This window comes from Brassica napus, chromosome C2 (genome assembly GCF_020379485.1).
Source record: "Brassica napus cultivar Da-Ae chromosome C2, Da-Ae, whole genome shotgun sequence".
Lineage (NCBI taxonomy): Eukaryota > Viridiplantae > Streptophyta > Magnoliopsida > Brassicales > Brassicaceae > Brassica > Brassica napus.
Genome location: NC_063445.1, coordinates 17167895 through 17186584, shown reverse-complemented (window position 1 = coordinate 17186584; position 18690 = coordinate 17167895). Strand labels below are relative to the sequence as shown.

Genomic DNA, 18690 nt, shown 5'->3' with positions numbered 1-18690 from the left:
GTATGTTTCAGCACCTTGAGCCCATAGTTGTTGCAACTCATATATTAGTGGCTGAAGAAACACATCAAGTGATCTCTTAGGATGCTCTGGTCCGGGAACGAGAATGGAGAGAAACAAAAACTCTCGTCGCAAGCACAAGTTTGGCGGTAAGTTGTATGGTGTAAGAGTGACTGGCCATAGAGAATACTGTCTTCCACTCTTGCCAAACGGGCTGAAACCATCAGTACATAATCCAAGGTAGACATTTCTTCTCTCATACGCAAAGTCGGGATATTTTGATTGGAAATGCTTCCACGCTTTTGTATCTGAAGGATGTCTAATCTCACCATTTGTTGAATGCTCTGCATGCCATCTCATTGGTTGCGCTGTGCGTTCAGACTGATACAACCTCTGCAACCTTTCCGTCAAAGGCAAATACCACATCCTCTTAAATGGCACTGGAACTCTTCCACTCGTATCTTTATAACGAGTCTTTCCACAAAAATTGCATATAACCCGCTGTTCATCCGCCCTCCAATAAATCATACAGTTATCGCTGCATACATCTATTACATGATACGATAAACAAAGACCAACTACCAGTTTCTGAACCTCGTAGTATGAACCAGGGGCTACATTATCCTCAGGTAGAATACCTTTTACAAAATCAGCAATCGCATCCACACAGTCTTCAGCCAAATTATAATCTGTTTTAATGCCCATCAGTCTTGTTGCAGATGATAAAGCTGAATGACCATCTCTGCAACCTTCGTACAAGGGTTGCTTTCCAGCATCCAACATATCAGAAAATCTCATAGCTTCTGCATTGGGTAAATCTTCCCCTCTAAAATGATCATTTACCATCTGCTCAGTACCTACACCATAATCTACATCCATTCTAATTGGTTCTTCTAACCTAACCGCAGGCTGAGGTTCGCTAGTACTACCATATTCATAATCAGATTCTCCATGATGATACCAAATTTTGTAACTTCGTGTAAACCCATTCAAATATAGATGAGTCGAAACATCCCACTTTTTAATAATCTTTCTATTTTTACAGTTAGAGAAAGAACATCTTAACATACCCGTTTCTGCTTCCGGTTGTCGTTGAACTAACCCCATGAATTCGGTTATACCTCGTTGGTATTCTTCCGTAAGCAATCTCGTGTTCGGATCCAAATGAGGTCGATCGATCCAAGAACGATAATAATTTGAAGAAGACATGCTTTTTTCAATCAAATTCGTGTGTAAATATAGTATGTGAGAGGATGAAGAAATGAAGTGAATGAAGAGGTTGGGGGTGCGGGTATTCATAGATGAAATGCTGCCGACAGTACCAAGGAAATTCCGACGGAATACCGACGGCAACGGCTCTTTCCTCGGAATTTCCTCGGAATTTTAAAAATCCCCCAACGGCTCTCTAACGGCTATAATATCCTCGGATATTCGTCGGTGTTTTCCGAGGAATATGATTTCATCGGTATTTCATCGGTATATTCCGAGGAAATTCCGAGGATCTCATATTCCGTCAGAATGTCCGTCAGAATTATGATGTTTTCTTGTAGTGTGATGTTTTGGGGTTTAGGGTTTAGAGTTGATGTTTCATGGTTTAGAGTTTAGAGTTGATGATTTAGGGTTTAAAGTTGATGTTTTAAGTTTAGATTTAGGGTTTAGGGTTTACGTTTAGGGTTTAGAGTTGATGTTTTAGGGTTTAGATTTGAAGGTTTAGGGTTTAGGGTTTAGGGTTTAGGGTTTAGAGTTGATATTTCGGGGTTTAGGGTTTAGAGTTTAAAGTTGATGATTTAGGATTTGGAGTTGATGTTTTAAGTTTAGATTAGTTAACCATATGTTTTTTTTTGTCCAAGTTATTCAAAAGGTTATAAATGTCTTTTACCCTTCATTAAAGATGAGGGTAAAAATGACTAGTGTAAACATGAAAAGTGGTACTTTGAAAATAGTATTTTTGGCAATTTCCCTATTAAATTTCAACTTAAAACGGAAAACTTACTTATATTTTCCTATTCGATAAATATAATTAATTATTAAATTTAAAATAAATATATCTATATAAGAACTATTTTATTGATTGTAAAATTAGGTTAGGTAAATATGTACCACAATTTTATATTTTCAAAGAAGTTTTATTTTAAACAAATGAAGTTTAATCTTTTATTTAAAATAATAATAATTTAACTTCTAAAACAGAATTATATAAAATTAAATAAAAAATCAGATCATTATATATTTAATTTTTTAGAAAAATATATACATTTAAATACTTGAATTTTCCTATATTGTCTCCCATATAACTACAATATTTTTTAACCAACTTAATACATATTTTAAATTATTTAAATTTATAATTTTGTGCTATACTACGAGTTAAAATCTATATGAATATATATATATATATATATATATATATATATATATATATATATATATATATATATCTGGACACTAAATATATTTAATATAAAAATAAAAGTTTTCAATTTCTATTCATTAATTTTAAATAAATTTTCAAATATTGACAAATATAATAAAACTTAAATGATAATTTTAATACATAACTTAGCACCTACTTTTAAAATAATCTAACTAAAATAAAAAATACCACTCACTACTCAAAACATGGCTAAATTTTTTAAATATTTACATTTATAAAAAAATATTTATGTGTTTTTAAATCGCGGATAAAAATTTAGTTTTGCCAAAGAAAGAAATGCATGTTTATAGGCCAATAGTTATTGATCTTGTATATAACGTTTTTTGTCAGCAATTAATTATTCCTAGCTTTAACGGATTTAATTTCGCTGATTTATAACACGGTATATACACATTACGGGGATATGATTTGATGTTTGTATCAAATTCGAAATGGTTTTTTTGATGTTTCTATGCAAAGCGGTAAAAACTAGGTAATAACCCGCGCAAATGTGATTATTAGTATCGTTATTTTTTTTAATAAGGAGACATTAATCTGTTTAATCTGGATATCGGTTTGGTTTTAGGTTATTTTTTGGTTTTTAATCTCTTAAAATATAACTATCATTTTAAATCAATATTTATTTGGTTTGTTCGGTTAAAATGTTTGATGTTTTTGGTTTTTATTTTCCTGTGATAATCAAAAATTACTATTATTTGTTTGTTTTCATGTTATGAATCTTAAATAGTCGTGATGCCGAATCAATGATTTCATATTATAGTTTTTAAACGGATAATAGTTAAAAAAAAGAAAAGAAAATTATCAAGACAAATCATTTTACTACAATTTGGTCGATAGTGAAAGAATCAGTAAGAAAAAAAATATTTTAACTTCCAAAAAAATTAGATATTTCAGTTGTGGTAAATAATTAGTTATAAGGTGCTCACGCCAATGTGCATATGTATGTATATGTATATAAAAGTATATAAAGATGGTTGATAAATACATAAAGATACTGTTAATTAATATTAAATGACTTTTTTTCAAAATAATACATGAAAAATAAAATTCTTAAAATGAAATTATTTAAAAACAAAAATATTGTAAAATTTATATAAACTATAATATATAACTTATATATAATTCTTTAAATATATGTATATATATATATATATATGCATATAACAGATCATATTGGATATTCGTTCCTATAAATATAGATATTTGTGATTTGTTTTTTTGTTTTTACCTATATTGCATTTTAGTATTTGATTTGCTTCGTAAAGTAACGGATATCCAGATTTTTCAGTTCGAATCAAAATGAATAACGAATCAAATCAAAATTTATGAATAATTTGCCTAAGCTCTATTCGTAAACAGTAAAAATAACGTAAAGAAGAACCATGCATGTGAGTTTTATATCAAAAAACGTAAAGTACATAGTGTGAACATATTTATGTAGAGTTTGACTGAGAATCTCTCTATATGGGATATGTGTCCATTTTAGTGTAAACGCATTTATTACAATGTTTCTATACATTACATATGTCCAGTTTAGTGTGAACACATTTATTACATTGTTTCTCCTTTAGTATATAAGGGATCAGTTGTGTCTATAAAAAAAAATGACTAGAATAGCACTAAAAAAGTTTTTGTCACAAATATAGATTCTAAGAATAAAAATGACCAAAATAGCAATTAATGTTTTATCAAAAGAAATAAATATTAACTTATACTCCAATGGTAAATTAATTTAGATATTAGGGTTTAGAGTTAAGGGTTAAGGGTTGGGGTTTAGGATTTAGGATTTAGGGTTTAGGGTCTAGAGTTTAGGGTTTAGAGTTTAGGGGTGGGGTTTAGGGTTTAGGATTTAGGGTTTAGGGTTTATAGTTTAGGTTTTACAGTTTAAAGTTGGGGAGTGGAGTTTTGGGATAAGATTTCAAATTTTGAAAAATAAAAAAAAATTAATTTTTTGAAAAGATAAAATGCTATTTTGGTTATTTTAGTTTTTTGAGAGCTATTTTTGTGATTTAAACTTAAAAATGTGCTATTTTGGAGATTTGTCCGGAAAAAAAGGTCGGTTTATGTAAATATATCTAAATAAGCCTAAGGGAGAGAAGACTTTCAAAAATATCGGAAGACTTCAAAAATATCTTAACGATTTTTTAGAACAAACAAACAAAAAAAATCTAAAAGCTTGGCGACAGATCCTCCCTCCCTCTCTCTTCCTTGTAATTTCCTTTGATTGAGAGAGCGATCCTTTGCCCTGCCTTCAAGTCTGTTCCTGTCTTCTTTAATCGCACCAAAGTAATTCAAAATTCAAAACTTTATCAGAGACTCGAGAGTCGAGTTATGGTGAAATCGTCGGACGGTGTTTCGTCTTCGTCTTCTTCAGTGGCGCCGTTCCTGAGGAAATGCTACGAGATGGTCGACGATTCCTCAACTGATTCCATCATCTCGTGGAGTAGCAGTGCAGATAATAGCTTCGTTATCTCGGACACGAACGTCTTCTCTGCTCAGCTCTTGCCCAAATACTTCAAACACAGCAATCTCTCTAGCTTCGTCCGTCAGCTCAACATCTACGTTTGTCCCTCTCTGTCATAAGAATCAAAGATTATATATGTTGTTTTCTTGAATCGCCCGTTTGGTGTTTTTGTGCTGTTTCTTGAAATCTTGAATCGTAGTCTAGCTTTTTTGTTTCTCTGCTTCTGTAAAGTGTATAGCTTTTAGAGAATTTTGATTACTTGATGTCACTTCCTCTGTGCACATGTGCCTGATTCTTGGATGTGGTGTAATGAGAGTAACGTTTGTGATTTTCTTATCTTCCTTCCAGGGTTTTAGAAAAGTTGATTGGGAGTTTGCGAACGACTGGTTTGTAAGAGGTCGAAAGGATTTGCTAAAGAACGTTATCCGGAGGAAGAATGTTCAGAGTAGTGACCATCAGAGCAAAAGCGTTTCCAAAAAACAGGAAAGTACTTGTAAGGAAGATGATACTGAGAAGAGTGAGCTGTGGAAAGAAGTTGATATCTTAAAAGGGGATAAGAAGGCATTGGCGCAGGAGCTTGTCAAAGTCAGGCAGTACCAGGAGGTTACCGACACGAAGATGCTACACTTGGAAGACAGAGTTCAAGGAATGGAAGAGAGTCAGCAGGAGATGCTTTCGTTTCTGGTGATGGTTATGCAGAATCCAAGTCTCTTGGTTCAGTTGCTTCAACCAAAGGAGAGTAGCTGGCGAAAGGCGGAAGGAGGAGGAGGAGGAGCAAAGATTTTGGAAGAAGTTATAGATGAAGGAGAATCAGACTCAAGTGGTCTTCCTTTAGTAACATACCAGCAGCCACAATCAGAGGGAACAGCAAAGTCAAGCTCGAGTGACATGAATGACTTCTTGAGAAACGCAGATATGTTGAAGTTCTGCTTGGATGAGAATCACGTGCCGTTGATCATACCTGATCTGTATGATGATGGGGCATGGGAAAAGCTTTTGTTGTTGAGCCCTTCAAAGAAGAAGAATGTGAAGAAAGGAAAGGATGATGCAACATTGAAGGAGGAGGAGGAGGATGAAACCATGAAGGTGATACAAGAAGAAATGGAGAGAGCAGATGACTTTGATTTTGGACAGCTTACTCCAGAGAGGTCTAGGAATCTTGAGATTCTAACACAGCAGATAGCATTGCTGGCTTCAAATGAATAGAAAAAAAGGATGAGTTTTTTTGAACATATCAAAACTTTGTTATGCAGTGAAACATTATAAGTAGGCTCTGGAGTATCATTTTTTGACCAGAGCTATTCTTTAAAGATAAGCTACAGCGTCTTACAAAAGAAAACATGGACTTTTTATCTACTGAGAATTTTACTTTCTACTCGGTAAACATTAGTAGCATTTTGTTAATGATTTTGTAAAAACAACACTTTTTTTTCTCTACATAATATAGATACCGATCTTGCTCATACATCTTATTGGTCAAAGTTGAATATGTTCAAAGATGAAATAAAACTTGAATAATAGTCCTAGTACCCCCATTAATGGCACAAATATCGAGCTAGGATTATTCTCTCATGAACTTCTTTATCTCTTATGTTGTCTATTTAAATTACACTAGATAATAGTACGCGCGGGTGAATTTTTATATTAATATTTGTTCTTTAAAAGATTTTAACATTTTGTAACATTACCATCTTCATCGATTGTAAGATGGCGAATACAAATATTGGTTTCTTAAACTGCTCAAATGTTGTAAGCATAAATAATTTTTTTCAAATTGCTTATCAAATTGAAAAAACACTCAAGATGACGCCTTCCAGCAAATTTGAGGGTGCTTTGTGAGAGCATCTATTGGACATGGAAGATCTGTCTTGTTAAGAACCAAAGATTATGCTAAGGGATCCAACCAGAGTATTGGAGGCTGGATCTCTGATTCTGAAAGAAATGGGTATGGATATACCCAAATGAATTTGAGATAGAATGTTATTTGTTAGAAGTGGGCTTACACATGTTATTTGTTAGAAGTGGGCTTACTCACCTTTGTATAAAGTCTGTCCAAATCGACATCTGATTTGATTGACAAATTAAATAGTGCCTATTAAATCCATTGTACCACTGCAGAGAAGTTCAACTTCAGAGAGATTAATGGTTCACGATTTGCATCCAGTAACTCCATTTACCTGATCGTGATATGGAATTCAAAATAGTTAGGATATACTCCGTATTTTGACCAACAACTATTTAAAGATTCCTCAACTAATAATTTGTAGTTCTAAACAGTTGACTAAATAATGATGGATTAAATATCTTTATTACTCTTTAGCCAGTCCAAAGACAATATTACATAACTAGGTCAATAATCACTTTGCGTAGAGTGAAAATGCTCTAAAATATTAATATTACGTATAGTATATATGTTTTAAAATACATTATTTTAAAAATGTAAAGTGAAACAATTAATAAGTATATATATTTATTTTCTTTAAAATAAATATTAATATTTATTTTGTTAAAATTATGAAATTTATCACTTATTTTATTTGAGATTTTGTATATACACTCTTATATAACAACATTATATTTATATTTTATGTGCGTTTTATAGGATTTACATTTTTTGAATTGATTAAACGTAAGATTTATTTGTTAGATTTTGGGCTAATTTAATAGTATAGATTTTTATGGGTTTTATGACCCAAACACATGGCCGAACCAGTTATCCGTATATAATTCAGTTAAGATTCAGTTAAAATACATCGAAAACGAGATAAACCCGGTAAAAATCAGAAATTTGTCATTAACCCGTGATCTGATACTTGTTGACACGATAAAAATCCATATGAATAATATTTAAAATTATGATTCAATCTTTGATATACTTTTTAATAGCACATGAATTTAAATAGAATATTTAATTTATAATTCTTTAATACTCTATTGATTGATATATTTGGTATACATATTTTTAGGTGTTGTATAATAATATAGGACTTGTACCTACTATTTCTATTATGTGTTTTTTTCTAATACTAGATTTTGACCCGCGCTTTCAAAGCGCGGGATAACTATTTGGTTAAATTTTTCAATTTGAAAGTTATTAATTTTTTGGTTTGAATTTTACTATTTCAGTTTTGACATCTATAATTGAGATCAAATTAATTTTGACGTCTTATAATGATGGTCATTCGAGTTTTAGATTTGTGTCGGTTCAGGTTATCGGTTTTCAAGTTATAGGGGTTAGGTGTTTCAGACCCGTTTATGAACCACATTTTTCGGATCAGATCAGTTCGGGTAATGTTGGGTTAGAGTCGGGGTTTTACCATCGATAAAACCGAAGTGAACCACATTAAAAAAAAGTTTGGGGTTAATTTAGGTTTAAACCCAAAAATCGGACAGAAATCTAAAAAACCGACAGAAATCTAAAAATCTCAAATTAAACCTAAAAACCTGAAAAAATCAGTTAATTCATGTAATTCGAGGCTTTAGATATTTTTATTTATAAATTAAATTATATATATATATATATATATATTAATATTTTATTATATTTTAGATATCTGGATACCCATTTAGTATTCGATGTGATCACATGGACTACACAAACGTTTTCATGAGAACATCCAATTAGACACTGGATAAAAGACCCACCAAGCCAAGCAATTAATCAAACCAGCTTATAAATGCAACATACAGCGTTTCACATTGCCAACATCTAGAAAGTAAGCATCTAAGCACTCAGTGTATGTCTAAAATTGCGATACAGAATTCAGAAAATATGTATTCCCAAGATTCTTCAAACCCAGACCCTACAAATCACCAACACCGACCAAATGTCAACAAAACCACAAAGGAGTTCTCGGATAAATAAAAAGACAGATATATTTATGTTAATCAGTCAGTGCTTAATCTTCCCTCCCTTTTGATTTTTTTTTGCGAACTTGAAACTTGTTAGTGCAGCAGGGATCAACGTCTCCATCTTGAATTCAGAACCACCATTAGAGAAGCCACTAAAAGGTTTTCTAGCAAGATTAAAATCAAGTTGCAAAACCTTCGTCCACTTCTCCGAACCCTAAGACAAATCGCCTTCGTAATCACCTCGTACCAAACGCTTAACTTGAAATCCGCAAATCTGCTATGATCTCTTGTTCCAGATCACAAAAAAATTTAATTATGCCAAAAATATTTAGTTGAAAGGGAAAGAGAAAAACGGAAATATATTGTTTGTTGGAATAAAAGGATTTCGTGAATAATAAAAATAATTAAAATGCATAGTTTAAAATTAATCAGTGTCAAAAATCTGTAAATATTATTGAAACAGAAAGGCACCTCAAAAAATGGCCTTCTGTTTTAATAGTATACTAGATTTTGATCCGCGCTTTCAAAGCGCGGATTTATTTTCCTTTTTTTTTAATTGACAAATATTTAGTAAATGTTATATTTTGTATATTTGTGTTTTATTTTATAAAAGACTTAAACTTTTTATCTTTTTTTATCGTGTTTCATTTTAAATGACTATTTATGTTTAAAAAATTAAACTTTATTTTTTTAATGAATTAAGTTGGTATAACTCTGATAAATTAATTTTACTATGTGGTTAATATTTTTAATAAAAAAATATATATACTTTTAATAAAGATTTATACCTTTCAATGAAAAAAATTAATTTTTTTTATGAATGCTTAAATTATATCAAGAAAAAAAAATTAAGAATGGTTGAAAAAAATTATTTGAACTTGGACTCAATGACCCAAAGGAAAAAAAAATGTGAGAATTGGATCTGATTTCTTAATTGGCCCAAATGGCCTAAGAGAGATCTGATGTAGACAGTGGGCTGGATCCAAAAAAAATGGTCCAATATAGATGTGTTATTAATATTACTTGATTGCCCTTCATAAAACATGCAATGTTAGTAAAGAAAAGGCAGACTAAGTTAAAAAGGATAATAGAATTCTGCTTTAATATTTTATAGATAGATTAGATGCAGGTTGGTTAAATGCAAACTAATATAAGTGTTTTTAAGTTATTAGAATTATGGTTTACATTGACAACGACCATACCCTTTATAATTTTTAATGTAAAAGAGCAAAGGAAAAGAAAATATACAAAAGGAAAAGCTGCAAGATTAACTTAGTTTTGCAAACATCAAATCTCAATGAAGCAGGAAGTAAGACTACAAATGTTTTGGAACTACGTAAAAGCTTTTAAAAATAATACGATGGCTTTGATTCATGTTAAAAGGTTTAAAATATTTTTATTCAAGGAAGATCTCAGAAAATTTAGGAAATATAGTTATATTAATTATTAAATTGACTAAATTATTGTTAGAGAAATATATGGTAACACATTATTAGTCGAAATTTCAAAATATTATTAGTCAAATGAAAGGATACAAACTTGTTTAACAAGATTTTTCAGAATGTTTCTCCTTTAATAGTATAGATTTATTCCCTCTTCATTTTGTATTTGCTTGTTTTCAAAATTTAAAACCTATACAATAAACTTTTTGATTCCATTAATAATAACTTTTTATTTTCTATATTTTAACATTCATTTTGATATATATATATATTTTATATATTTTAACATTAATATAGAAAGTCTAACAATAAATGTAAAATAAAAATAAGTGGATGGAACATATGTGAAAAGCGTGGTCACCGAAAATTGGTATGAGAAACATGGACATGATAATTGTGGACAAGAAAATATGCTAAATCTTTTATAAATATGGTGATGGTGTTATTGTCGATTGATCATATATGTGTAGTTAGGTGCACGTTGTAGCAAAAGATCTGGGCTCTCATCCCAGCACTTACACGCAAATGGAACCTGCGAGGCAGAGCCATAGGCTCAGACTTAGGAAACAACTGTTTCCAGTTCAGGTTTGAAAGAGAGGAAGACTTACGAAGGGTCCTAGATAATAGACCCTATCACTTTGCTTACTGGATGGTTATCCTCCAGAGATGGGAGCCTGTGATATCCAACTCCGTCCCGTCAATGATCCCGTTCTGGATCAGAATCAAAGGTCTCCCACTCCACTACTGGCAAGACGACATGGTGTGCAGAGTGGGTAAGGAACCGGGAACTCTTGAGAATCATGAGTTAACAAAAACAACAGCCAGGGTCCAAGTGTCAGTTGATGGTCTAAAGCCTCTGATTAAGGAACTAATAATTGAATTCGACTCTGGAGAAGAGACCTCGGTTACCTTGGAGTATGAGAAGTTGAAATATCACTGCTCAGTCTGTTTCTCGCTCCTACACTCAAAAAAAAAACTGCCCGAAGACAAGGGAGGAGGAAAGAATCTGGAGCCAGACCCAAAAGACGTCACAAACTGAGACCCTCTATGGAACAGATACCACCTCTAGAGCTCAACAAATGGAGAGAAGGGAGCTAGAACAAATCAAGGCGAAGAAAGGAACTGACCACTATTCCTTCACGGCAAGACTAGACCGCCATGGAAAACCCTTTGGAGAGAGGGTGAGCACAAGGAAAACGCGTGCGCCTCCACCTACACCTATCACGATGAATGGGAACCCTCCCACGCAAACCTGGATTCACAAAACAACAAAAGAAGGATCCCATGAATACTCATCTCCACAGCATACTCAGAACAGACAAACAAAAGCTAGAGAGACGCAGAGAGGACGATACCTTTTCCCTCAAAGAAGCCAAGGCCAATGGAGGGCTAAACAAATGGTATGATCTAGAAGAAAAATCAACCAAACCTGTAGAGCAACAGGACCAAGGGTCTAGAGAAACTGTTGCGCCCGAAACACTACAGATAAACCCCAATGGAATGTGCATACCAACAATGGAAGAGGTAATGGAGGACTTACATCATGTAACCAGGCAGTACTTAAGCTGCCCCGATCCTGTAGAAGCAGCGGCAAGGAGACAACGAGTCCTCCAGGGAGATTCTTCGGGCCAGATGGAGGAGACGGCAGTAGCAATTATCGCACCAGAGACTCGCAGGCAAGCACTAATCTCACAGTCGATGGGGGATGAGAGCAACCCAAACACCCCCCCCCCCCCGATCCAAAATACTCTTAACCAGACTCTATTACTCCATGCACCCTCAGTCACCCATAACCCAAAGAATAGGGAGGAAAACAATGCAGAAGAAGGAGACTCAGGACTGCGCCCTATATCCAGAGAGACGGAATCAACTCCGCAAAGGACAATTGAAGGACCTGCAAAGTTAAAATCTATTGTCATTAGTCCTAATGTCGAACAAGAGGAAGCTCCTATGATGTCCCAAGTACCTATAGAGCAACTAAGAGAGGAAGAGACACTTAGAGAGTTTCAAAATAAAGTAAAAAGAAGGGTTAAAAGACCACTTCAAGCCAGATCAACGAGGAACAGTCCGAATATCCTAAGGGGAGCTAGTTCAAAAAAGAGGAGGATCAGTCAGATCCAAAACTCACCAGCGAGAGGAGTAGCCTCCCCAAAAAGATCTAACTCAGCTTCACAGAAGAGAGCAAACAATGACTAGACCACTACAAGAACATCAAAAAGCTCGAGGAGCAAGAACCTGAACCCACCAATTAATCTCATCCCTGCAAGGACCAAGAGAAGCTCGGATTTTCGGGCTTCTCTACATCCGGCTCCTTAGTCGTGGCTAGCTGGAATTGTAATGGGTTGGGGAATCCCATTACAATCCAGCGTCTGAAGGAGATTCACAGACGAAACTCTCCTAATATCTTTTTCCTCATGGAAACGAAAAACCCCACTGATGTCGTGCTGGAAAAGCTCCAGTGGCTCCTCCCAGACCAATATTTTGTGGTACCTCCAGAGACACCAGGCAGTGGAGGCCTCTTCTTAACCTGGAAACCTGACATCAAGTTATCAGTGTTAAAATCCTCAAAGAACTTCCTGGACACCACAATAACTCATAAAGGCATCAGTTTTCATGCTACTTTCGTCTACGGTGAGCCTGATCATACAAAACGGCAAGCTGTTTGGAATGAACTAACAAATCTACAGACCACTCAAGGGGAACCATGGCTGCTAACAGGAGATTTCAATGAGATCATCGATAATAATGAGAAGTGTGGAGGACCAGATAGAGCTGAGGGTACATTCTGTGCCTTCAGGACTTTCTTATCAAACAATGATCTCTTCGATCTAAAGCATTCAGGCAGTTACCTCTCATGGAGAGGCAAGAGACACACACACCTGGTTCAGTGTAGACTCGACAGGTCGATCAGGAATAGCGAATGGATAGAACTTTTTCCCTCTTGTAGAAGTCACTATCTGAGATATGAAGGCTCTGACCATCGATCACTCATCTCCTATCTGGATGCGACAGAGAAAAAAAGCACCAAGCTGTTCAGATACGATAGGAGGCTAAGAGAAAATCCAGAAGTAAAACTATATATTATCTTCGTTTTTTTTAAACTCTCAACGATATATTGCTTAAAAATGTTTATATACAAAAAATGATAGTATAATAACCTTTAGCTCATATACTATTTTAAATACATGTTATTAGAAAACTTTATGGAAAGTAGAAACGTGGACATGAAATGTGTGGATGAGAGTAGATTCAATTATGTAACCTTGTGTTTTGAGTTGACAATTAAATTTTGGACGAGATTCGTTGTACACTATATGAATGAGAACACAACAAACTTAAAATAAAATCCACATAACATGTGATATTCATTGCAAATTAAGCCTAGTGTCACTACAAGAAAACACACCGAATTCCGACGGAGGTTCCGACGGACACCAAGGTCGTCGGACATTTGTGACGGAATACTGACAAATTTCCGACGAAATCCAAAAAAATTAAGTCGTCGGAATTCCGTCGGCCATTTCCGACGGAATTCCGACGAAATATGGTTCGTCGGAATTTTCCGACGACTTTTCGACGACATTCTGATAAAAAATGTAACCGTTGTAGTCGTCGGAAGTTCGTCGGTATATTCCGACGAATTTCCGACGACATTCCGATTAACAGCAAAGTCGTCGGAATTCCGTCGGTATTTTCCGACGGAATTCCGACGAACCATGTGACCGTTGCCGACAAATATATATGACCGTTGTATAGCCGTTTGGGATTGGACAATTCCGACGGAATTCCGACGGACTGCTTTACATCCGTCGGAATTTCGTCGGAAAGTCGTCGGAGGTCCGTAAGCAATTTCCTATAAATACAACCCCTCCTCATTCAACTCATTCACACTTCATTCTCTCTTCATTCTCTTTAGTCATAACAATTCCGTGAAAATCATGTCTTCAGAAGTTTATTATCGTTCGTGGATGGATAAACCTCATTTGGATCCGAACACCAATTTGCTTACGGAAGAATACGTTCAAGGGATTGGAGAATTCATGAGGCTTGTTCAACAGCAACCGGATGCAAAAAGTGGTATGTTAAGATGTCCCTGCTCTTCTTGCAATAATAATAAGGTTATAAAAGAATTTGATGTTTGGACTCATTTGTATATGAAAGGGTTTTCACGTAATTATAAAGTTTGGTACCTTCATGGGGAAACTGGTTATGAATATGGTAGTACTAGCGAACCTCAGCCTGTTAGTGAACCTCAGCCTGATATTAGGTTAGAAGAATCTAGAACGGATATAGATTATGGTGTAGGTACTGAGCAGATGGTACATGATCATTATAGAGGGGAAGAACCAAACCCCGAGTCTAGGAGATTTTTTGACATGTTGGATGCAGGAAAACAACCTTTGTATCAAAATTGTAGAGATGGTCATTCAGTCTTATCATCTGCAACTAGATTAATGGGTATTAAGACAGACTATAATTTGGCTGAAGAATGTATGGATGCGATTACTGATTTTGTCAAAGGTATTCTACCTGAGGATAACCTTGCACCGGGTTCATACTACGAGGTTCAGAAACTTGTTGCAGGTCTTCAACTACCGTATGAAGTGATAGATGTATGTATTGACAACTGCATGATCTACTGGAGAGCGGATGAGACACGGAATGTATGCAAATTTTGTGGGAAACCTCGTTATCAGGAGACGAGGGGAAGAGTTCCGATCCCATTCAAAAGAATGTGGTATTTGCCTTTGACGGAAAGATTGAAGAGGTTGTATCAGTGTGAGCGCACAGCAAAAGCAATGAGATGGCATGCAGAGCATTCCACAAATGGTGAGATTAGACATCCTTCAGATGCAAAGGCTTGGAAACATTTCCAGTCAACATATCCAGAATTTGCGGAAGAGAGAAGAAATGTTTATCTTGGATTATCTACTGATGGTTTCAGCCCATTTGGAAAGCATGGAAGGCAGTATTCTCTATGGCCAGTTATTGTGACACCGTACAACTTACGGCCGAGCTTGTGCATGCGACGAGAGTTTTTGTTTCTCTCAATTCTCGTCCCCGGGCCAGATCATCCTAAAAGATCACTAGATGTGTTTCTTCAACCACTAATATATGAGTTGCAACAACTATGGGCGCATGGTTTTGAGACATACGATGTTTCGCGCAAAGAAAACTTTCAGATGCGGGCAGTACTTATGTGGACAATAAGTGACTTTCCAGCATATGGTATGTTATCTGGATGGACAACACATGGGAAGCTATCATGTCCATATTGTCAAGATGACACAGATGCTTTCCAACTAAAGAACGGAAGGAAAACGTGTTGGTTTGACTGTCACAGACGATTTCTACCACCTGATCATCCATACCGCAGGAGTAAGACTTCGTTTACGAAGAACAAGCAGGTGTTTGATGGTCCACCTGAGGAAGTTAGTGGGAAAGATTTGTTGAAGCAGTTTAGGTATTTTGATGCAGAAAGGACGCCAGATGTAGGTGGACATGAAAACATTCGAGTCAATGCGGTTGGAGAGCTACATAACTGGCACAAAAAGAGTATTTTCTGGGATCTGCCATATTGGGAGAGTCATCTATTGCGGCATAATTTAGATGTCATGCATATTGAGAAGAACTTCTTCGATAATCTGATGAACACAGTCCTTAACATCCAAGGTAAAACGAAGGATAATTTGAAGTCAAGGTTGGATTTAGTCGATATTTGTGATCGTTCTGAACTTCACGTTGATGAGAACGGTACGGCCCCTTTTCCCATTTATCGGCTAGATGGTGCTAGAAAAGAAGAGTTCTTTGATTGGATTACAGATAAAGTGAAATTTCCTGACGGATATGCATCAAATTTGGGGAACTGCGTTGATAGAAGCGAAGGAAAGTTTACTGGCTTGAAGAGTCATGATTGTCATGTAATTATGCAGCGCCTCCTTCCGTTTGCTTTTTCCGCATTATTGCCACATAATGTTCATGAAGCAATTGCAGGAATTAGTGTTTTTTTCCGCGACTTATGCAGCAGAGTAGTGACTGAAGAGGGTATTAATAATTTGAAGACAAACGCACGAGTCAGCATGTGCAACCTTGAGAAGATATTTCCTCCATCATTCTTTGATGTAATGGAACATCTTGCTATTCATCTCGCAAGAGAATTGGAACTTGGTGGTCCTGTGCAGTACAGATGGATGTATATTTTTGAGCGTTATATGCATCATCTGAAGAAGATGGTCAAAAATCAAAGCAGGGTGGAAGGATCTATAGTGGCACAGGTGATCAATGAAGAAACTGCAATCTTTGCTGAAAATTATTTTCCACCAGAAGTGCAAACAAAACACCGAAGACCTGCTCGGCATGACGATAGAGGGGAGAGAGCAACATATCATGTTACTGTCCCAAGCATGTTCAAGGAAATAGGACGACTTAGTGGAAAATTCACGAAGCGGAGACTTACGGACACTGAGCACGCTCATTTGCAAACATATTTGCTCACCAACTGTGAAGATGTTCTACAATATGAGAGGTAAAAATATTTATTCATTTATTGTTAGATTAATATTCAATAAATTTATTTCATATTGATAATATTTTTGTATATAGTGTATATATGGCGGAGTTGCGTATGACTCACAGGCATGCAACAGAAGATGAGCTTCGACAACTTAGAGATAACGGATTTGCTGCGTGGCTTCGTAGTTATGTGAGTCATATATCATATTACCCTATGCAAATGATTAGTTTAAATTTAATATATATAAACTAATTAATTTTGCAATCATATATGTTTTTTTTTTATAGGTGAATGATGGTTTGGCCAGAGGTCTTGTGTTCGATGATTGGATACGCGAATTTGTGCAGGGACCAAACTATGTGGTCAAATCATATCCTAAATTTTGTACGCGAGGATATGCATTCACAAGGAAAGGTCATTCTAAGACAACATATGATGCTGGTGTTTCATCTTCTTCTGGTGACGATGTCTACTACGGCAACATAAAAGAAATATTGGAAATCCAATTTCCTGGAATGGTTGGATTGCGTTGTGTAGTATTCTATTGTGATTGGTATGACACCACCCCAGATAGAGGAGTGAAGATTGATGCGTTTGGTGTTACATCAGTCCATTCGCGGCGGAAACTTCAATATTATGATCCCTTCATTCTTGGTTCGCAAGCTGATCAGGTATGTCAATCTATTCATAATTTTTTACCAATATAATTAATTAATGTTATATATTGAACTAATACTTGTATAATTGATATGTATAGGTGTGCTACATCAGTTACCCTCGGGTGACGTACAGAGACGATCCATGGGTTACTGTAACGCAAATCAACCCAAGAGGACGAGTGGATGGAACTTCTGATGATGATGAACCATTGCAACCAGAGTCTACCAGCAACGCCCAGGCAGTTGAAGATTTGGAAAATGTTCAACTCGTTGAGAATTTGACTGTGTTTGGACATGATGCTGTCGTACATTCAGAGCCGGAAGCCGAGGTTGGGGAGTTTGATGAAGATTCAGAAGATTCTGATTAGTTTTTTTTTTTTTTTTTTTAATGGTCCGTCGGAAATCCCTCGCAATATACCGACGACATAGCGACGACAACGGGTTTCATTGAAAATTTTAAAGGTCGTCGGTATTTCGTCGGAAAATACCGACGACATGTTTTTCTATAAAGTTTCAATCATAAAAATCTATAAATTTAGATGCCAAAACTATGAAAATAACACATAATAAGTGTTTAGTATAGTATTAGATCGCAACCGTTCAAATATAACAACTCATTAAAATATTTATGTATGCATATCATTGTTTTCATAACATCTCATCTTAACATTATATACTTATACAATCATATTTATATAAGCTTACACTACAAAAAAATGTTGTTGTGTAAAATCGTGTTATAAAACATTTTTATTGTTAAATCTTTATGCAAATACTATATATATTATCAAAGATTTGGATTTTGCATTTAGAAACTTGAAATGAACACCCTAAACACTAAGTCGTCGGAATTCCGTCGGAATATACCGACGGAATGTGTCCGTCGGAAAATACTGACGGACACGTTCCGTCGGAATTTCAATTAGCCCGGGAGAACCAAACCCTTGAAAATTTTTGCGAATCGGCATTTGGTATATTTTAATTATACCGACGGAATACCGACGAACTCATGTCCGTCGGAATCCTCGGAAATAAAAACCCTTCTCCTTTCTTCTTCGTTATCTCCGCGGCCTCTCTCTCTCTCACAAACACTCCGGCGATTTCTCCCCCTCTCCGGCGATTCCGGCCTTTCTCCACCTCTCTTCACCGGCGAATCCTCTCCTCACCCTCATATCTCTTCCCCAAACCCCAAATCATGTAAGAATCATCCCAAACCTTTTTTTTTATCAATTGTTTAGGGTTTTGGAAGTTGATCTCGGATTTTAGTTTGTTTGATTGAAAACTTTAGGATTGAATGGATAGTTTAGGATATATAAGTTAGGATTGTT

General features: G+C 35.3%; 2 protein-coding genes across 2 annotated transcripts; both read left to right on the top strand.

Annotated features, from left to right (window-relative positions):
* The first annotated feature begins 4565 nt into the window (after positions 1-4565).
* On the top strand, positions 4566-6360 carry LOC106381126 (heat stress transcription factor A-8). Its single transcript, XM_013820997.3, has 2 exons — positions 4566-4993; positions 5244-6360. The coding sequence occupies exons 1-2, from the start codon at positions 4763-4765 to the stop codon at positions 6099-6101; spliced, it is 1089 nt and encodes a 362-aa protein (XP_013676451.1). The 5' UTR covers positions 4566-4762; the 3' UTR covers positions 6102-6360.
* Positions 6361-10714: 4354 nt separating this feature from the next.
* Positions 10715-11228, top strand: LOC106378006 (uncharacterized protein At4g02000-like). The gene is made up of 2 exons (XM_048748793.1): positions 10715-10774; positions 10854-11228. The coding sequence occupies exons 1-2, from the start codon at positions 10715-10717 to the stop codon at positions 11226-11228; spliced, it is 435 nt and encodes a 144-aa protein (XP_048604750.1).
* Positions 11229-18690: the final 7462 nt, after the last annotated feature.